General features: G+C 42.9%; 1 protein-coding gene across 1 annotated transcript in view; it reads left to right on the forward strand.

Annotated features, from left to right (window-relative positions):
- DPYD (dihydropyrimidine dehydrogenase) overlaps positions 1-21,840 on the forward strand; it is a 643,333-nt gene that overhangs the window by 299,549 nt on the left and 321,944 nt on the right. Inside the window, exon 9 of the mRNA XM_063298272.1 lies at positions 18,396-18,503. Within this exon, the coding sequence (XP_063154342.1) occupies positions 18,396-18,503 (108 nt within the window). The remainder of the gene's footprint in view (positions 1-18,395; positions 18,504-21,840) is intronic.

The following is a 21,840-nucleotide window of genomic DNA, read 5'->3' on the forward strand; positions in this document are numbered from 1 at the left end:
CCCACTCCCCTATCTGCCTGTAAGTAAATATTTGTTTAACATATCAAGTGCTGTTTGGAAAGATGATGTGTAAAAATATATATCGTAATGCTCACAGAGAAAAAAAAAATACCCATATGATGTTTTTAATTACAAGAACACAACAATGACTTTATTTAATTATTTCTGAAATGAAAAGGCATCCATAAACAGTTGACTTTCAATTGTGGCAAACTAATTTAACCTTGGTTTCAATTTCATTGGCTCTGTAATTTCACAAACGTAGATGCAATGTCTAAAACAGTAACTGCATCAGGTCCCTCTTTCATAACCTTCCCCCATGCATTTTAAAATCCGCCATCTCTTTCTCTCTCTCTCTCTCTCTCTCTCTCTCTCACACACACACACACACACACACACACAAGCCTAGCTTTTCTATAGATTTACAATTTGAAAGATAGACCAACCTGCCAGTGAATTGAATGTTGGCTAGCTGTCAAGTTTGCTCCATACAAAATGCTTAGGCTGTGCTGACTACTGTTTAATTTATTGACCAGTATTTTTAAACCATGTGGATGCTTATCTGTTCATTCCCTACCCTTTAAGAAAAAGTATACTGAACCAACAAATCACTCAAAAATAATTGTAAAACTGCTACTGATGTGGGTGCCTGTATGTGACATAAAAAGGGGGCAAACGCAGAAGTAGTTTTACAGATCAGACACGTTTGCTTCCAGCTTTGAACTATTCAAATTAATCTAAAAAAGCAGTACAACAAACCTCACTGTGGGAGAGGAGAGTGGTTCAAACAGCTGTACAGTACTCTGCTTTTCATTTTTCTCCTTGGTGAATTTATTTTCAAACTCTCATTTGATTCTAGTTCTCATACAAATTATTATACTGAATATGATTCCATTACAATACTTACATTTCCAGACTTGATCCCCTGTTTTATTCTGAATACTTCTGACCTGCCCATTCATAATTACGCTGGTCTATGACTGTAATAAAGATTTGATTTGATTTGCCCATTTATACGAGTTTAAACACAGTAATCCACTAACATATCACCTCTCTTTTCTCTTAATGAGGCAGCAGATCATTAATTGTGAAGTTCTTCATTTTTGTAGCTTATTATGTGAGTGTCAGAGTCACTTCAGATTAAGTCTGTGGGGCCAGTTTTAAGCCACCTCTTTCAGAGTCTTCTATTGCTTTTGAGCTAAATGTGCCATTAACATGATTGTGGGTCTGATATGGGTCAGAAGGACCCTTATCAACTTGGGCAGTGGGTGCTGGGTACCCAATATAGATACTGTTGGAATTGAGCGAAAGGGCAATCCACTCTCCAGTCAACTGCATGATGAAGTCCAAGCCACCTATATAGCCCCTCCCAGAAGCTCTGCTGAAGAACTCTTAACTGCTACTCAGTATCTGGGCCATTACTTTCTTAATTGTACATAGTTACTTCTGCTTATTTTTCCTTGTTAAAAACTGATTTAAAACAACTGCTTAATAGCTTTGCCATTTAAAAACCATCATTTCTATCTTCTTCCTAATTTATTAATAAGCCTTCTTCCCCTCTAGAATTGCTTTTCCCTAGGCTTACTAATATGCTGTGTTAACAAGCCTTTACTTAGATATACCTTTTGTACATACATAAGCAGATGCACAAACACAGACAGAAGCTAAAGTATCTGTAGCATTTATTCAGGAACAAATCAGACGTATTACCCTTCTCCCTTTGCTACCACAGAAGCTACTTATGCGAGGGAGTGTGGAAAGAGATCAATGCTGAATTTAACATATTGTGAATATTTTCATATTCCCACTTGCCTTTAGGGTAGATCTACAAAAGTGCTACAAAATCTTTTATGAAATACCAAAGGTGATAAGAGGGAGCACAGGCAATTTTTGATGTAATGAAGCCTTGGTTTCCATATGTGGGGACATCCTGTGCATATGTGCAGAAACTCTTCTTGTCCAAGGCATGGGTAGGCTGCTGTGGGTAGAAAACACTGTAGCTGTTAGAAGCATTTGTCCAATTTCTGAAACATGATTGGGATGGGGACAGCAGGAGACATGGACAGCAAGGTGACATACTCTATACTTGTTCAGTTCATGAGCAGATACCTGCATACTTTGGAATCCTCATAACTTTGTGTCCCCAATCACAAAGACATTTCTGAATTAGAAGCCTTCTTCATACCTTCTGGATCAGCATGCAAAGGTGGAAGGAAGAGCAGGTCAAGCCAGCATAGACAGAGATATTTGGGTGAATTGGGCTTAGGTGCCTCTGTACTCTCTATGTGTGTTAGGACCTGCACATGTAAAAATAACTTCTCGTAGTGATTAGAAATCTAGTAGTAGTTACTAAAACAGGCCAAACATGCAGACTGCAAAACTTCCACAAAAAGGACAGGCAGAAGGAGGAGAAGGAAAAGAAGTTGTGTTGTCATACATTGCCTGCGTATAGATTTATCATTGAAAAGTACAGCACTCACAGGAATTCTTGTATTCTGTTATCTTTCTTCTAATAAATACTAATCAGAGGTTTGAAATCTTGTCCTGTAGATAAACTGTTTCCAGTCCAGATTAGGAGGAGGAGAGGACTTTTGATGAGGACATGGCAGACTTGTGAGGACATGGTGAGCTAGACGTCTCTGAAGGAGTGGGAATGGCATTATGGTGGAGATCGGTGGCCAGGGGATGGACCCTGGCAGCCAAAAACTCTCCAGAGCAGCCGTTCTCAACTTTTTGACCTTGGAGGAACCCTTGAAATATTTTTCAAGCCTCAGGGAACGTTCAGGCTCAAATATAGGCCAGAAGTTACAAAATTATTATAGCGTTTCATGCGTAGGCCTGTATATATGCATTAACAGAGTTCTTAAACTCAAAATAAAGACTTTTATGAAGTTGGCCAAATTTGAAATATTTTTTTAAATAAATTGTGATGTCCCACAGAACCCTAGTTCATGGAACCCTGGTTGAGAAACCCTGCTCCAGAGAAAGGAGAGATGATGAGATCACCCATATGTACTTTGGACAGCTGTTCCTTGCAGGTAGACTGCAGGAACTGAGGATATACAAATGAAACCGGATGATGTTTTAATAATTAAAAGGGACATTCAAATAACAAACCAGAAGAGCGACTTGGATAATTTTCCTATATTGGATTTACAAAGGAGACCTGTTAAAGTTTTGAAAGGCTTGGTGAGAAGGGACAAAGAAAAAGGGAAAAGAAATCAAGTGTCAGCACATTATTTGGAGGGCATGCTAGAGACCCTGTCCATGAGAGATTATAGATTGGCAGGGTCCAGGAAGAAGGCCTTCTCTGCATGGCCCCTGCCCTCTGGAATAAGTTACCCCAGAGGTGAGGCAGGCCTGCACTCTCCTGGCCTTTTGAAAGGGAGTCAAGACTTGGCTGTGCCACCTCACTTGGGGAAGGAGGGGGGGATAGTCAATCATGGGGGTGGTTGGCACCTTGATGCGGCCCTGGGAAATTTTATCTGTTGCCTCACCGTCTTGGATTTTATATTTTATATTATTTCATATTTTTATATTTATGTATATTTATATTTTATCATGAATCAGTTTTAACAATATTTTTTATTCTCTTAATTTGCTTGTAAACTGCCCAGAGTCATTTGCCGAGATTGGCGGTAAAGAAATGTGATAAATAAAATTATTTGAAGGGATTAAAGACAAAGATTGTTAAAAGTAAAGGGAGGGAATATAAAGTTGATTTATTTGATCAAGGTTAAAATAGATGTTGTTATTTCTGGTAACTCTTTATAGACTTTTGCTGACCAGGACTGAATGACGGGGTTTTAAGGATTTGCTTATAGATAGATGACAAATGGAATGAAGAGATTGTTTATTGTATTTTAAGAGAAGGTGATAAGTTGTTAAAATTGTTTATACTTGTTGTGATGAAAGGGGAAGTTACTTCTTTATATATTTCTTTACTTTCTCTTTCCTATATTCTTATTTTCTTTTCTATTTTTTCTTTTTCTATTATTCTATTTTTTCTTTTTATTCCTTTATTTTCTTGTAGTTTACATTAGTTTTTATCTGTATAACTGTAATGCTTAATAAAATTATTTAAAGAAAAACATTATGAGGAGGGAAGTCTGACAGGATAGGGTTTTACTGTTGCTGCTTTTGGTGTTGCTGCTTTAGATCAGTGGCAGTAGTTTGCTTGCAGTGTGCAAATTATCATTGTAACCATCTTATATTTTAAATTAGTATTAGATCACCTCATTCCTATGTGCTGAAATGGTCACTGAAACTTTACTGGCCTGAAAAAAACAGCAACAAAAATGCAGTGAGTTGTCTCTGCAGCTAGAATTTCCAAAATATGTTTATTTCTTTAAGTTAGGCGGGTGAAAAATGATCCCTGATCATTCCTGTAAGAAATGTGGTTATCTCTAGTTGTATAACATCTAATATGGTCAATATTACAAATTAGTAATAATGCTTGTTTTTGTGTATCGTTGATATTTACCTCTTCTATCCTGTGAGAATATTGAAATGATCAATGTAAGTGTAAGTACGTAGCTTTAGGCTACTTTTCAAATTTTCTCCCTAACAGTACTATAAAAGTATTGCCGCCAGCATCTTTCCCTCAAGAAAGAGGCAAAAATTATCTTTACTCAATCCTGCTTAACACATTATTGGTTATAATAATAAGAATGGCATAATAAAGGACCGAAATTAAAAGAATCAGTAAAAAAAGACAATTTCACTGGAAACAAAGCAATAAACTGAATGAAGTAAGACCAGAAGGTCCTTGTATAGGCTTGCTTCTTTATGAATACTGGTATTGCATGTGGAGTTGAGAATTCTGTCAAATTATATCACCCCCTTTGTCATGTTCACTGTTTCAATGTGCACTGTACATCGTAACATTTCACATGCCATGGCGCTGAAACGTGTTTCTGTTTGGGAGGGAGCTGCTGTGGAACTTTGTACCAAGCTCTGTATCTATGGTCATTACAATGGAATGTGTTTGGGTTATGTTCTCTGTTCAAGGACTTTTCCGGCAGACCATCAGAAGCCGTTAGGAGCACCTGGGATTGTGAACTTGGGAAGATTCTACGGGGGGAGGGATCTCATTTGCACCGAGGGTTTTTAGTTTGCATGTGGTGCGCTTTTATCATTCTCAGCTTTCTTTGTGATCCTGCATACTATTCTTTAATAAATCAGATATCTTTGAATTCCTGCTCATGAGTCTGATAGTGTTTTAGAATAGGCATTCATTACACCCTTCTTAAAACCCTAGCCAAGGCTGCCTCAATGACTGTAATTCATTCTGCAATTTTCCACCAAAGCCAACCAAAGCTATGTTCTTCTGCACCTCTACTTTCTGACCAATGAAAGCTAGGATTCTCACAGGCCTCTTAGGGGACGGGTTTGCTTCATCACTGCAATGCAAGCCTTCACAGGGACTGCCTTGACTTGTCCCAACTGCCTTACCCAAAGTTTCTGTATTGCCCCTTCCAATAGTAATTTCAGCTCTTTTTCTCTTAGATCACTAAGTTGCTTCTATCTTCCTTTATTATATCAAATCAAATATCTTTATTATGGTCTTTGACCAGACTTTACAGTAGGAAAAGAAATAGTTTGATACAGCAATTCATTATCAGGGGAAAAAAAGAAAACAATAAGACAATATATCTAATTAAAAGTTTTGTGCAATTGTATGACTTGATGAAGATATTTGGCCACCTGGTATGTGAGTGTAGAGTTAGCATCCCTTAAAATGTAATAAACATAAAATGTATCAATATGAACCCCAAATTTAGAGATGATTAGGGAGATCAAAGCACCTTTTGGGACATCATAAAAAGGACACTGGCTTCCTGTGGGGAATGGGAGACTGAACAGTACTGCTTTTTTAAGCAGCGCCGACAGCGTAGCATTTTCTGGGTATGGGCTGGGTCCCTTCAATCAATCCATGATTGAGAATGCTGGGACGCGCAGATGTCATCAAGTTCGGGGCTGTACTGAAGCCATAAAACGGACACTAAATCTTGCCACCCCATTTCTAAAACACCCAGGGTTTTTTGTTGTTGTTTATTTGTCACTGAAGAGAGGCCTTTTGCAACAAAGAAATGTGAAGCTCTTGGTGATTTTCATTATTTTTGAAATTTATTGATTTGGAAAGTTGGCTTTTTTAATATTTAAACTCTAATACTGGTATTTAAAGATTTTTGCTGCTTCGTTGCCATTTTCTTAATGTTTTGAGGATTATAAAAGATTTATCTACTTCCTTGAATCTGCGGAGTTGAATTTTGAGCTATCTGCCTCTGCTTTCCTGTGAGAACGGCTCTTGTTTACATCTTTTTTCTCCTGATAACACACTGTGGCGAGACGTGGAAGAAATGAAAGTGATCTTTAAAGAACTGTATCTTGACGTCACCCAAGCCCTGGATCGTCTCCTAGAACTTGTGGAGTCTAAAGCCTACCAACAACTTGAAAAATCAGATATCTTTGAATTCCTGCTCATGAGTCTGATAGTGTTGAGCAAAAACTACTTTGAGAGTAGTGCTCCTTCTTTAAAGAAGAAAATGAGGATTAACATTTCCAAGTCAAAAATGAAGGGAGAAAAGTCGGACTGCGGAGAGCTAACTTTGATTCTGAAGTAGGAAGCATTTCGGACGCAAAGGGAGAGATACAGTTGGCTGTGTTCCTGGAAAATCGGGATCAAGAATCAAGGCTGGCTGCCAAATCTGAGACTTGTAGGGGGAAAGCTTTGTGTGTAATACTGAGATATGTAAACGCCTTGGTCTATTTTGAAGTGGGATAATTGTTCAAATGTGTTTATCAGGATGGTCTCTTAAACGTTTAGACTGATGTTTTTGCTTTGGGGATAATGATTTGACCTTGGGTAAAAGGACATTAACCAAATGTAGATTGTTTATTTTTTGTTATTTTAGTAGGCAGAGAGGATCAAAATTTTAGTGAAGTAGGATAGTATTTGAGTATTTGCTTATTAAGTGAATAGTTATGTTAGAAAAGATTTTTTATTTTTTAAGAGGGAGAGATAGTTTGTTTTAGAGGAGAATGTCATATAGAGATGGAAATGCTTTATAGAAATGTTTATCTTAGTTTAAATTAGAGTAAGAGATTGATAATGAGTTATGTATATCTTTGTTGTAGAAAGTCAGAAGCCGCCATGTACTAGTCTTTTCTGTATTTTCGCACTTTTTTAGTTTTCTTTTTTCTTGTAGTATTCTTTATTTCATTCTTTTTAGTTTGTGTGTATTTTATGTATATGTTGAAAAAATTAATAAAGCTTTATAAAAAAAATAAAAAGGACACTGTATGAGAACATAGGCATGAGTTTCTACCTCCCTGGATCCACAAGGGTAAAGTCTCTGTAAATAAGGAGTCCCATGAAATCCTCCCCCCAGCAGTGCTGAGGGGGAGGGGCATCAAAGTGGGCTCTGGAAAAGACCCATCTGTATTTGCTTAAGGAGAGATTGTATAGATACCCTGCAGTAGAGGGCTTGTGGCTATCTAACATTTGGTGATAGAATTCAGGAGCACTGGTGATATCATTTTGGCAATCATTGTCCCTAATTCTTTCTTTTACTATTAATTTGGCCTTCTCCAGGGTTAATTGACCTAAATATTGAGGAGAGAAGCCAAGACTGCAAAGTTGTGCTACACAGATATGGTGCCAATGAGATTGGGAGCTGTCTGATGACAGTTGAGGCATCAGGCCTGTAAGGTCAAACATGATTCTGAGTCCTGAGATTAGAATACTTGGCAAGTGAGCTTCAAGCCTCAAGACTGCATTAGGGATGCATTTTGGGGTACCTAACAATTACAGTCCTAAGGAAATTTGATTGAATGGTTTCATACACCCTTAGGTTTGTACACGGGCCAAGTTTATTTATTTATTTATTTTTCAAATCTATATAGCCACCCATCTCACAAACAAGTAACTCTAGGTGGCATACAAAGAGCTAAAAACAATCAATAAATACATTGAAATCATTTATTTTAATTATTAATTTTATTATTTAATTACATTATTTTAAAAAAAAAAAACTAAAACAAAGAATAAAAAATGAAGGAATGTTAAAAATAAGGAAGCCATCTCACTAGTTCACCCATCCCCTGGGGTCCCCCGGCCTGCTGGCATAACCACATCCTGGTTGAAACCCTGCTTGCTGTGGGTGATTATCTCCTCATCTATTACCCAGGTTTGGAATTTGGTGAATAGGTACCTGGCATATAGTCTGCTAACGAAGTTCAATAAACTAATTGGCCCATAATTAGCCAGGTCATTCCTATTACCCTTTTTATATAAGGGAATGTCATGAGTAGGGATGGTGAGCAGGAGGGTGCCCTATCCAGGGGGGAAAACGCATGCATAATTTAGAGGCTTTGAACTGTCCTTCAAAGAAGCTCAGAGCAGACCCGCCTTGAGTTTTGGGGTTTATCTGTCTGGTTTTCCCACGCTCCTTCAGTTTGGTAGGATTTTTGTCTACTAGAGCAGTTAATAAACACTAGAGACTAATTTGTTGTCTCAGCATGTTTTTTTGCTTAAGTTAGGACAGGGAACAATTATAGCTTCCCCCAGTCCTCTGGAATCTTAGCTGTGTGGTTAATGCATGAAAAGGAGGCCAATACAGGGGCCCACCAATTTGAATTGGATTTAATTAGCTCGGGCGGGGGGGGATACGGTCAACCCTAGGGGCTTTACCTCACTTAAGCTCGTTAATGAGATTTTTAACTTCTTTGCATGTGACTGGAGGCCACTGCGGTAGTGAGGATAAAGGTACATCCATCACATAGGTTTTAGCATACTGATCTCGATAAAGGGCTTGGAAGTGATATACCCAGCTACTTGAGGGGATGCTACAATGCATCTGGGTAATGTTGTTATGAGAACAATTCATCATAGTATGACAGAATAGAGAAGAATTTTTGGACTTTGTAACTTTGATTAGCTGTGACCATTTTTTCTTCTGATCTTGGGTTTTTTTTCTTTCTGAGCAGAATCTTATATTGTCTTTTCTGCTCCTGTAAAATTTGGATGGAATCTGGTGAATTGGCCTTCAGCAAGGTAGCAAAAGTTTCCAATAATGCAGCTTTGGCAGTGATACAAGATTTGTCAAACCAACTCTTAGAATGCCATCCCCTCCTGATTGGGTTGGTATTCGCCTTTGTTACAAAAGGTTGGAGCTTATCTATGAGATTGGGATATATATGAAGTATTCTGCTATCTTGTGGGACAGCTGGGTCTGAGGGTGCCCCAAAGTTAAAAAGGGTTGAAAAGTATGCACTTCCTTCCTCTGAGTGAAACCATTGGCCTATTTTCAAGGGAGCCATTCCATTTGATCTTTAAGAGCTGCCTCCTATCAGGCATTTTAAATGGGCCTTAACTAGGTTCCTAATTAGGCCTTGTCTAAATTTGCATGTGAAAATTAGGGTAAGGTGGCCACTTTCAGACCTAGGGACTATGCCAAAGTGTTTAAGGGAAAGGACCAGGTCTCTAGAAATTGTTAAACAATCTATGGTGGATAACTTTTGAACTGACCAAAATGTATATTGTCCCTGGGAAATCATTTTGGACAGAGCCATTTAACGTTTGTAGGTTAAGCCTACTGATGAAATGTAGCAGCTTAAAGCCAGCTAGGTTATATTTTGTATGTTTGAAGGATCTGGTCATAAATGGTGGTTCAATAAATTCTTCAGGAGGACAGGCATTGAAACATTCAAAGAGAGCTTCATCATTATAACCAGCTCTTGCATTGAAATTCCCACCTATTCGGATATACGCACTAGGGAACCCATTCAGGCAAAGACTGAGGAAAGAATTAACCTGGTTCCAGGTTTGGGTGACCTGTGAATGGAACTGCTGAGGAGGATGTCATGACTTGAAAGAATAGTATTGACTTTTAGGAATTTTGCACTCCTTTCAATGATTTTTAAACTTAAAACTTTTGTAAGGGGATTTCAAATCACACCCATATGTGTCCTTCACAGTAACAGTGTACAGCCTCTGCTAAATTCTGGGAGGAGAGCCAAGCCTGCCAGGAAGGATGGCATGAGCCCCAGAGTTCATAATCTCAGTCAGCAACTACCTACACAGCAGAGTGCTCCACCAACTCCGAGGTCAGGACCAGATAAGCACGGGAGGCATAACACCCTCAATTTAATTAAAGGGAAGATAAAGACATCTGTTTACCCTATGGAAGATGAGGAAGAACTAGCTCAGTTGTTTGGCAATCTTTCTACAGAAGAACAACAAACAATTATATGCAAACTTGAGGCAGTTAAATCAATGCTTCAGTCAGTGACTGCTACAACTGAGTCCTTCAACATTTTATTGCCCTCCAGCTGTCCTCCTGTTGAAATGCCAACAAGTTCATTCTCTGAGTGCTTACCAACCCCAAAAAACAAAAAAAAAGAAGGCTCTCCAGCCCAAAACTCATTCAGAGAAATGAAGGGAACACCAAGTTGATCAATGAAACACAATCCTTCTATAACCTCCCAGATGATCAGCCCACAGGTGATCATCCCATACAACTGGACTCTAAAGAACAGACTAGTCAAACTACAGCCCCATCCCCAGTGGCTCCCCTGTCATGTTCCCCGTTGCAAGGCATATGTGCATCACAACGGGGAACATGCCCATCAGGAAGGAGGAAGGGATAACCATTACACTTTAAGCACACAAACGCCTAAAACAATCACCAGCACAACAGAGGCACACCTCTGTCCAGACCTAAGACCCATTAACAGATCGGGGGAACTTCCACCCATTACCCCAGGGGACGCACCTGCACCGGACAAGAGTGAAGAGACAAAGGAGACCAGCGGAGATTGCCTAAATTGCCCATCGACGAACCCATATCGCTGCAGATCGCCCATCCGAATCCAGCTTATGGGACAATGGAGGGTGGAGGGGGACAAGGTCCACCCCGTGGGTATAAACGGGGTACCCCGCTACCACGCCGGCATTCCCGTCTTTTTCTCCATATGCAATCTGCTTCCAATAAACAGGAAATCCTTAGACCCTCTAGGTGAGTCCGTGTCTTATTGGGAGTAAGGCTACCCTGACATAAAGACAGGAATCGAAAAAAAAAATTTCCACTAGCACCAGTCCAGATCCAACCTGTGAGGGAACCAAGCTAGTGATGGAAGAATTCATTACCCGACGAGGCAGCTACCCAGAGAACGGCAATGGAACCCACAACCCCGCGGATGGCAGACGCCTGGTGCCCCGACGGCGCGTGGCCCAGGAGAGCTCGGGATCGAGCTCGGAGGGAGAAGCAACAGCAAACGCCACCCGGGAGTCCCAAGGCACGTGGGTCACCATTGACGAGATGGAGGAATCCTCGCCCAGATCGCCCAGAGCCTCGGGGGACCCGCGGGACATTCCATCATCCACGGCGTCGGGAACCGAAGGAGAGCGGCAGGGCCACCGCACCAAGAAGGGCTCGAGAACGGCGGCAAGGCTGAGCGCAGTCGAGGACAAGCTGGAGGCGATGCAGCAGCTGCTCCTGAGGTTAGCAGAGGCATATGAATCCCACAGCCAGGGCGCGGAGGGGCCAGGCACCAGAAGCCCGACGCCCCTTACCCCCCCCCCTCGAAGACGCACCAGCCGGAGAGCCAGAGGAGAGGTCCGGAGGACGACACAGCGCCAGGAAGAGTCCACTTCCAGGAACCCGCCAGATGGGCTACTCCCCCCCCTCCCACCCCGATGGCGAGACGACCGGAACGAAGTGGGAGCTGGCAGGAGATGGTACCAATGCCACCCGAAGCCTGACGGAGGGAATCCCCACGTCGAGACCAAAGAGCCCCGACCGCCCGAAGCACACCTCGATGCCCAGATGCGGCTTGGAGCTCACTGAGAGCGGCGATAAAGGACTTCGGGGTTAAGTTCGATGGGGACCCCACAAAACTCTCCTTTTTCCTCACAAACGCGAGGAACTATATGGAGGAATGGGGTCCCTGCTTCCGAATGGAAAAGGGCAAAGTAAATGCCATCGCAATCAAATTAAAAGGACGGGCCGCTGACTGGTATGTCCAGTTATGCCAGGCAGTTGCCCCAGAACTCGAGAACTGCAACGAGTTCCTCTGGGCAGTAGACCACTTCAGGGATCCCCTGGAAAGGGAAAGGGCGAAAAGAGCCCTGAAAACCCTCAAACAAGGATAGCGCTCCGTGGCAGATTATGCCATGGAGTTCCAAGCCCTGGCCGGGAAGGTCGAAGTTTGGTCGCAGTCCACCCTCATTGAGCGGTTCAAGGAGGGTCTAAACCTGAACGTACTCAGGTGGGCACTGTGCAGGAGCAACCCCGACACTCTGGTGGAGTGGATCGTGCTGGCCGGAGAGGCAGAGGACGCCCAGGACACTTTCCTCCAGGCAAAGAGGGAAGCGCAGCATGCAGAGGCGGTGAGAGGACCCCGAACAGCAGCAGGACCGGCGAGGTCGAGACCCCAGCCCTGGAAGGAAGAAAGAGACTGACGGTTCGCCAAGGGTCAGTGCCTTCGGTGCAGGAAGGAGGACCACAAGGCGGCGGCTTGCCCGAAAGCAAAGGCGAGAGACAGCTCGTGGAAGGCGCCAACCAAGCCAACCCCAGCACCCAGGAAAATGCCAGCCGTGACGGGTGAAACTGCAGCAAAGGACTTCCCCTACTCCACCAAAGAAGAGGAAAGCGACAAAGACGAACCGGCGGGAAACGCCAGCCACCTGCCCTGAGGAGCACCAGAAGACAGGTGGAAGAAAACAAGAGGCACGACAATTTCGGGGTGAGTGCTAATTGTCCCACCCTATACGTGAAAGTCACCCTAACCCACAGTGGAGAAACGGCAGAAGTTTGGGCGCTAATTGACTCCGGCTGCTCCAAGTGCCTTATGCACCCGGACCTGGTGGCCACACTAAACCTCCGCTGCTATCCACTTCAGCACCACATTGTTTTCACACAGTGGGATGGATCAGCAGCGGGAGGGGGCCCGGTCACCCAATACACGGACAAAGTTGTGCTGCAGCTCGGCAGCCATAAGGAAAGACTGCCGTTCGTCGTGGCACCAGTGGGCCAACCCCTAATCATCCTAGGGATCCCGTGGCTAGTACAACACAACCCACAAATAAACTGGACAACCAGGGAAATCACATTTTCGGATGGGCGCTATCAAGCACCCACAGGGGATCAGGTTCCCCGTGCTGCAATGGGGAGGGCGGCGACTACATCGATGCATCTGGAGGCAGCGACCCTGGAGGGCCTGCCAGCCAGATATGCAGAGTTTGCCGATGTGTTTGGCGAAAAGGAGGCTGACAAACTCCCACCCCATAGAAAAATGGACTGCACTATAGAACTGGTCCCTAGCACACCCTTACCAAAGCCCAAAATCTATGCGATGACCCAGAAGGAGCTGGCAGCATTAAGGGAGTTCGTAGATAAAAATTTAGCGTGGGGCTTTATTGAGCCCACAAACTCACCAGTTGGAGCCCCAGTCCTCTTTCAGAAAAAAAAGGACGGGTCACTGAGGCTCTGTACCGACTACCACGGTTTGAATGCCGCGTCCATCTCAAATAAATACCCCTTAACCCTCATCAAGGACATTCTTGCCCACCTGGCAAAGGGCAAGATATTCTCAAAACTGGACCTGAGGGAAGCCTATTTCTTAATACGAATACGGGAGGGGGATGAATGGAAGATGGCTTTCAACTGCCTGCTGGGGTCGTTTCAATATAAAGTTTTACCATTTGGGTTAGCGGGGGCACCAGGAGTGTTTATGCAGTTAATCAACGAGGTCTTGCACGACCACTTATTCAAAGGGGTACTTGTCTATCTCGATGATGTTTTAATATATTCAGAGACGGAAGAAGAGCACGAACGCTTAGTGAAGCAAGTGCTCAGGAAACTCCACAAGGCAGAGCTATTCGCCAAGTGCGAGTTTCATCAAACACAAATTGACTACTTGGGTTACAGAATCTCGGCGAGGGGTATCGAGGTGGACCCAAACAAGGTCCAAGCCATCCTGGCATGGGAGCGCCCACGCACAAGGAGGCAACTTCAAAGTTTCCTCGGTTTCACGAATTTCTACAGGGGTTTTATCCAGGGGCTGGCGGAGATTGTGCTACCTCTAACTAACCTACTCCATACAAAGGGCTTGGGAGACACACGAAAGTCACGGAACCCGGAAGCGCTCCTGAACTGGACTGCTGACTGTCAAAGAGCTTTTGATCACCTCAAAAGCCTCTTTACAGCAGAGCCAGTGCTGCAACACCCCGACCCAACCAAGCTTTTCGTGGTACAGGTTGACGCATCCGACTTCTCCATTGGGGCACTCCTGCTTCAGCAGGATTCTGACAATCAGCTGAAGCCCTGCGCGTACCTCTCCTGCAAGTTCTCAGAAATGGAAAGGAGATGGCACATGTGGGAAAAGGAGGCGTTCGCAGTCAAAGCAGCCCTGGAGACATGGAGGCACCTCCTGGAAGGGGCCTCCTGCCCCTTTGAAGTGTGGACAGACCACAAAAACCTAGAGGCTCTCAGCACTCCAAAATGCCTCAGCCCCAAGCAAGTACGCTGGGCGCAATTCTTCAGCTGATTCGACTTTAAATTAAAATTCATACCGGGGAGGAAGAACTTCCTAGCAGATGCCCTTTCCAGGCGTCCTCAGGACGCTAGTCAGGCATCGGACATTGTGGGTACTGTGTGGACCGACACACAGCTGGGCTGCCCTGCCTTCACGCGCAGCCAAACAAGAACCCAACGGACCCCAGCGCAAACACCCGCAGATGGAGGGAGACGCAGGTCAATTTCACCGAACTTGCAACAACAGCTTGTTCAAGCCACAAAACAGATACATGGTTACAAAATAACCTACACAATGTATCTCTTAAGGACAGCCTAGCTTGGAAACAGAATAATTTGTATGTGCCAGAACAGTTGCGAGCGGAAGTTCTGAGCAGGTCACAGGATGACAAGACAGCGGGGCACTTTGGGTTTGTTAAAACGCTGCATTTAATCAGGCGACAATTCTGGTGGCCTACTCTTAGGAAGGACGTTAAGGAGTATGTCGCTGCCTGCCCCACATGTGCCATGTCAAAACGAAAGGTGGGGAAGCCCCAAGGACTGTTGCAGCCAGTAGCAAGCCCCTCCCGCTCCTGGGAGGAAATCTCGATGGACTTTATTGTTGATCTACCACCCAGCCAAAGAAAAACAGTCGTCTGGGTGGTAAAAGACTATTTCTCCAAGCAGGTGCACTTTATACCCTGTGCGTCCATCCCCTCCACGCAACAGCTGGCACGCCTCTTTTTAAATCATCTATAAACTCCACAGCGCCCCCTCCCGTTTGGTGACTGATAGGGGCACACAATTTACATCCAGGTTCTGGAAGGCATTTTTAAAACTAATAGGTACCAAGCAGGAACTGTCCACGACTTGGCACCCCCACACAGATGGCTCTACAGAGATTCTTAACTCCATCCTGGAGCAATTCCTACGATCATTTATAAACTACCAACAGGACGACTGGGTAGACCTGCTACCCTTTGCTGAGGTGACCTACAACAATGCAGTGCACCAGAGCACAGGTCACACCCCATTCAAAGTCGTTTATGGTAGAGACTTTGTCCCGATCCCGGAACTGCCCCAGCCAGACTCCCTGCCCTGTTCCCCAGATGACTGGGCAGCACAACTGGCCACGGTTTGGCCCGTCATACAGCTGGCTCTCTCAGACGCTCAAACCACATACAAAAGATTTGCGGACAACCACAGGGTGGCGCAGCCGAACTTCAAAGTGGGATATAGGGTCTACCTCTCCACTAAGTTCATCAAATCCCCACAGCCCTCGAAGAAACTGGCACCCAAATTCATTGGACCGTTCCCAATCATAGAAATTATCAACCCAGTGACTTTCAAGTTGGAGCTACCCCACAACTTGAGGCGCATACACCCAGTGTTCCACTGTGCCATACTGAAACCAGCCACCCCTTCAAAATGGCACAACGAAACCCCCCCGCCCCCACCCATCATGATAGATGGTCAACAACATTTTGAAATTAAGGAGGTACTAGACTCCAGGAGGCTAAGGGGCACCTTGCAGTACCTCGTCAAATGGAGACATTTTCCCCAACCGGAGTGGGTCCAAGCGCAAAACGTTTCAGCAAAGCGGCTTGTCCAACGCTTCCACGAAGCTTACCCTGACAAACCGGCACCTTAGGATTTTCTTGGGGGAGCAGTATGTCATGTTCCCCATTGCAAGGCATATGTGCATCACAATGGGGAACATGCCCATCAGGAAGGAGGAAGGGATAACCATTACACTTTAAGCACACAAACGCCTAAAACAATCACCAGCACAATAGAGGCACACCTCTGTCCGGACCTAAGACCCATTAACAGATCGGGGGAACTTCCACCCATTACCCCGGGGGACGCACCTGCACCAGACAAGAGTGAAGAGACAAAGGAGACCAGCGGAGATCGCCTAAATCGCCCATCAATGAACCCATATCGCTGCAGATCGCCCATCCGGATCCAGCTTATGGGACAATGGAGGGTGGAGGGGGACAAGGTCCGCCACGCAGGTATAAACGGGGTACCCCGCTACCACGCCCGCATTCCCGTCTTTTTCTCCGTATGCAATCTGCTTCCAATAAACAGGAAATCCTTAGACCCTCTAAGTGAGTCCGTGTCTTATTGGGAGTAAGGCTACCCTGACATCCCCCCAGTATGGATCTTGATTCTATTCATCCAATGGCTTAAAAATCTACAACTTGCTATTCCTCCTTGCAAGTGAACTCTCTCCATAGGAGCCCTGAACATGGTCAACCCTTTGACTCTGACTCCCCATCTGTCCTTATCTGATCCATCCTTGAAACATCTCCAATGAAACTACCCCAGACTCAGGACACCATCCACCCTAATTGGCAACAGGAGTTCTGCTCTCCATCTTCTCCCCAATCATCAATTTGTTCAACCCAAGTGTTGCTCCTCCTGAACAATTATCCAGAGACAGCACTTTGAGAGAATCAGCAAATTGACCACCACATCCTGCTAACGATTGCCCCATCCTGGAACATAGCTGGATGGGCCCGAAAGCAAGCAGACCCTGATTTTCTTGGATTTCTGTCCCAATTTGAGAGAGAGAGAGAGATTGCAAGAGAAATGGATGTTGGGGGAATTTTCAATCCCCAACTACTTTTCTCTGCTAGCCCCTGCACAGCCTAGCTCAGAGGTGGCAGACCCGAGGACAGGGGGGTGGGGTGGGTGCTTGGTCTATTTATGGCTTCCAACTTGTATGTTCTGTGTTCTAAATCTCTTGGTCCACAACTCCTCAGTTGCTGCTCTTTCTTTATATTCTCTTCTCCCTCCTTATCTGGTTGGAGGCACAATTTTGGTTTCACCAGGCCCCATTTCATTGGCCTTTTATGCTTACTCTAAGTCAAGTGCCCCTTCAGTCTTTATTTTCTTGGACATCTTCCTATGGGATGAAATATGCTCAGGTTTTCATTCCTCTGAATTTACACTTAGAGCTGTGTACAAAACACCTCAGCTAGCACATTCTGCCCACAGCATCATTTTTCCCTTTTGATTGACGCTTGAATTACAATCTTGTCAATTGCCTCACAAAGAATTCAGAGAAAATAGCCTTACAATCATTAACCATATAAATGCCAGTGAACCTGAAATCTTTATGCAGTCATCCCAACGTGTTTATCCCAATTGTTTGAGATGCCACATGTCTTCCATTGGAAAAAATCCAGGTTCTTTCATTGTTACTTGTCTTGTCTGCTGATTGAGACTTCTAGCCAAAATAAAATGGCATCTGACATTGTCCTGCAAGTTGTATAAGAGGCTTGAGAAACCAAGAAGACACTGTTTTGACACTATTGGGATTAATGTGTCATCTTTTTTTTACACTTCTGTTCAAATGGGTCATATAAATCCTTCTCAGGTAGTAACATATCAACAGTTATTAGACTAAGCAAGAAAACCAACCAGAAGATCCAACTCATTTCCTGATGTGTATGTACAGAATTTTTTTTAAATGTGATATTTTTGTATGTGATATTTTATAGCTGAAAGGAACTTTTAAAAATGAAAATCATCCCAACATGTATAAAGTTGCTTATTTGTGTACAAAAATGTGTAAATTGGAACCTTTTTTGTCAGACATTTAAACAAATCAATTCAGGAGCAAACTTATTTATCTAGATTTCACTGGGCTACAAATTTAGAAGTTTACAGTTTAAATCCTGCCTCTGCCATAAAGTCACTAAAAATTACCAGAGAGAGAGAGAACTTGTTGCCAAAACATAAAACTTTCGAAGATTCATATGCACTTTTCATTTAAGATAGAAAACATATTTCCTGTTCTTCCTTTCTTTCTTTTTCATTTCATTATTGAATGTTTACTGAATACTGATCTCCCTCCTGTCTTAGGTCTACCAGAGCCAAAGAAAGAATCTGTATTTCAGGGACTGGGAATGGAAGAAGGATTTTATACATCAAAAGATTTCCTGCCACTGGTGTCTATGGCAAGTAAACCAGGTATTCATTTTACTTTACTTTACTTTACTTTACTTTACTTTACTTTACTTTACTTTACTTTACTTTACTTTACTTTACTTTACTTTACTTTACTTTACTTTATGCAATATGTATATGTCATCTTGTGATATTATTGATATGACACATTGCATAATGCACTAAGATCCATTCTAATTCCAAAACAATTAAAAGAATGAGTATTTGAAAGAAATACAAAATAAGCAAGGCAAAGAATCAGACTTCATTCTAGTTCAATAGCATATAGCACACCTTTCTCCAATTTCATGCTTGCCAAATGTATTGGATTATTAACTAACATCATCCCCAGTTAGTTCCTGTGCAGAAAAAAAGAACCATATATTTTTATCAGTTTCAATTCAATTTGATGAAAAAGAATTTGTCATTGAAATGTATTTCAGAGGAGAAAATAATTTTGATGATGTTTTCTTAGATACAATGTGGTTCCTTGCACTTACTCAGTTAAGTGGCCAAGGGGTGAGAATGAATGTCTTGTCTTTCATCCTGTAGTTCTTTTTCCACCAGTCTGCAGCATCTCTGGTTGTTTATGCTTCAGTTAAGTCTGGAAGAAGAAGAGGAAGACATCATGAAGGGATTCCTCTTATTGGTCGTTTTCAGAGTGGGAAGTTTGAACAGCCAAAGTGGCTGCCAAATAATAAAAAGATGTGTGAAAGAAAACAAGAGACCATTGGGGATCATTGGGAAAGCATTGAACATAAAAGTGCCAATGCTTTAATGCCCATTATACAGAGCTGCATGCTGTGTACAGTTCTGGTCATCGCATTGGAAAAAGTAGAAAAACACAACCAAAATGATCAGAGAAAAGGTTAGATTATTTGGGATTTTTTTAGTTTAGAAAAAGGATGACCGAGGAAACATGACTGAAGCATATAAAATCATGCATGGCATGGGAAAAATAAACAGACAGAAGGTTGGGTTTTTTTCCCCCCCTATCTCTAAAATAGACTAGAACTACGAATCATCCAATCAAACTGATTAGGGGTTCTAGAACAGTCAAAACACAAAACTTCATAGAGCACATAATTGTGAAAGTATTTACTAGAAGATGTGGTGAATATTGATAGTTGGGATTATTTTAAAATGGAATTGCTTAAATTCATGAGGAATAGGCCTCTTGGGGTCTTTTAGCCTTGAAGGTGGGCCCTCTGGGTTGGGGGCAGCATGTCTCCAAATAATAGTTGCAGGGGAATAACAGTAGGAAACAGGTAGGTCTCTGTTTCCTGCTTGCTAACACTGCAGAGCAATCTAATTGGCCACAGTGAGAAAAAAAGTGCTAAAATGGGTGTGATCTAACAGGACTATTCTTATGTTCCAATGATCTTAACAGTAGTACCTTCTGCTACCTCTCACAAAACAGTAAACTGGAAAACTTCCAGTTTAAATTCTGAAGCATCCTCTGAATAAGGATGGCAATAATAAGAGGACCAGTAGTAGAATAAATTGGTCCATTTTGCTTTTGAGAGAAGACAAATGTCTTCTCACACCACTCATTACCAGTTCACCACTTTCTCCTCACTGCTTTTTGTGAGCTACATTGATTTTTTTGCTGCCCTCCATTTTTTTCTCCTCACTGGAATCATTTGCAATTGTGCTTTTAGTACCTTCTTTGGGAACTCCCACTCATCTCTAAGCTCCTCTTCCTGTTACCAAGGATTGTACTTGTGCCTTTTTCCACCCTCTGATTCTGATTTTTCTTTGATATAAGAGGGTGCACATTCTCCATTTATAAAGTGTGCAAATCTTCATCTAAGATTGTTACTTAAGGGTTTTCATTCCCACCCCTTACAGGATTCAGACGAAAGCCTCCTAACCAAAACATATTTTTTTGTTGTTGTTTATTTGTTTAGTCGCTTCCGACTCTTCGTGACTTCATGGACCAGCCCACGCCAGAGCTTCCTGTCGGTCGTCAACACCCCCAGCTCCCCCAGGGACAAGTCCATCACCTCTAGAATATCATCCATCCATCTTGCCTTTGGTCGGCCCCTCTTCCTTTTGCCTTCCACTCTCCCTAGCATCAGCATCTTCTCCAGGGTGTCCTGTTCTCAATTCATACCAACAGTCCCATCATTTAGATATCTCAGGGCATAGTTCCAGAAACAGAATCCCTCCCATCTGCGCTATTTGTGTGGCCAGTCTTTACTTGCAATTTTCTTTCCCTCTCTGGTCTCTTCCATGGACTGCAAGGATGGGTGAGTCCTCCTGAGCTCCCAGGGTCTTGAGCTTTCAATTTTTCAAAGTCTGCTGTGATATAGTTGTAGCTGTGGTTTGCAGCTAATTGTCAGAGGATTTGTTAAGTTTTGGAAGATGTTCTATCATGGCCTTGCTTTTAGCAGACACACATACATTTATGTATTTATGTATTTATTTAAGAAAAGCAAATAAACACACACAAACACGCTTTACAAGCCACTGTCTAGCTGACGTATCTTTGTTTCAGGTCCTCATAAAAGCAAGTCACTAAATATCACAACTCTTTTCTTTGCCTTCTTAAAGGCACAGCTGCATCCTTTCTGCCCTTTGGGCAGGATCCACCATTCTGGTTCTGGTTCTGGTTCTGCAGTATCAATTCCACTGAGCACTCATAGACTCTTTCATCTACAAGAATCTGAAAACTGTTTCTCAGTTCCAGCAATGCACAATATTTTCTCTTTCCTGCTCCTGTTTGTTCCTCTCACCCTTTAGGCTTGTTTCTTTATTCATGTCTTCCTTGTGGAGGTTTGCTTCCACTGTCCATTTCCCTTTCTCTTTAAGCATTACTAAAAGCTTATATTTCCAACAAACAAACATGCATTTGTTTTCTGGCAGGAAGACAATGTCAGAAGTATTGAAAGTCACACTTGCAAACTTTTGTCTTCTTTTTCCTTCCTCAGGATCTCATATTAGCCAAATACTTGAGTCCTGACTTACAACATTTGTTAGGGACTCTCCTTAAAACTCCTGTTACCTTTTTGTATCCACTCACTCAGTGAGCTTGTTGCCTGGGACTAGGCTGCCTTATATTCCTCTTACAGTCTCTGTTTACTCAGCAAGAAGCAATCATCCCATCACCCACAATGGGCAATCAGCTCTTAACACATCTCTTACAATCAGCGCCTATTCAAGAGACAGCCTTTCACCTTTCATAGCTCAGCAGAGGCTTTCTCATGACCCTATAGAAGCTCAGTATACTAAAAGGCTCCAGTACGTATCAACAGGGACAATCATAGGAAAGATAGATGTCCATTAGGTATCATACAAATTTCCCATTTTAAACACCAATATGATTAAAGAAGACATGTTAGTAACTATCATATAGAAC

Source organism: Candoia aspera, chromosome 3 (assembly GCF_035149785.1).
Source record: "Candoia aspera isolate rCanAsp1 chromosome 3, rCanAsp1.hap2, whole genome shotgun sequence".
In the NCBI taxonomy this organism is placed as follows: Eukaryota; Metazoa; Chordata; class Lepidosauria; order Squamata; family Boidae; genus Candoia; species Candoia aspera.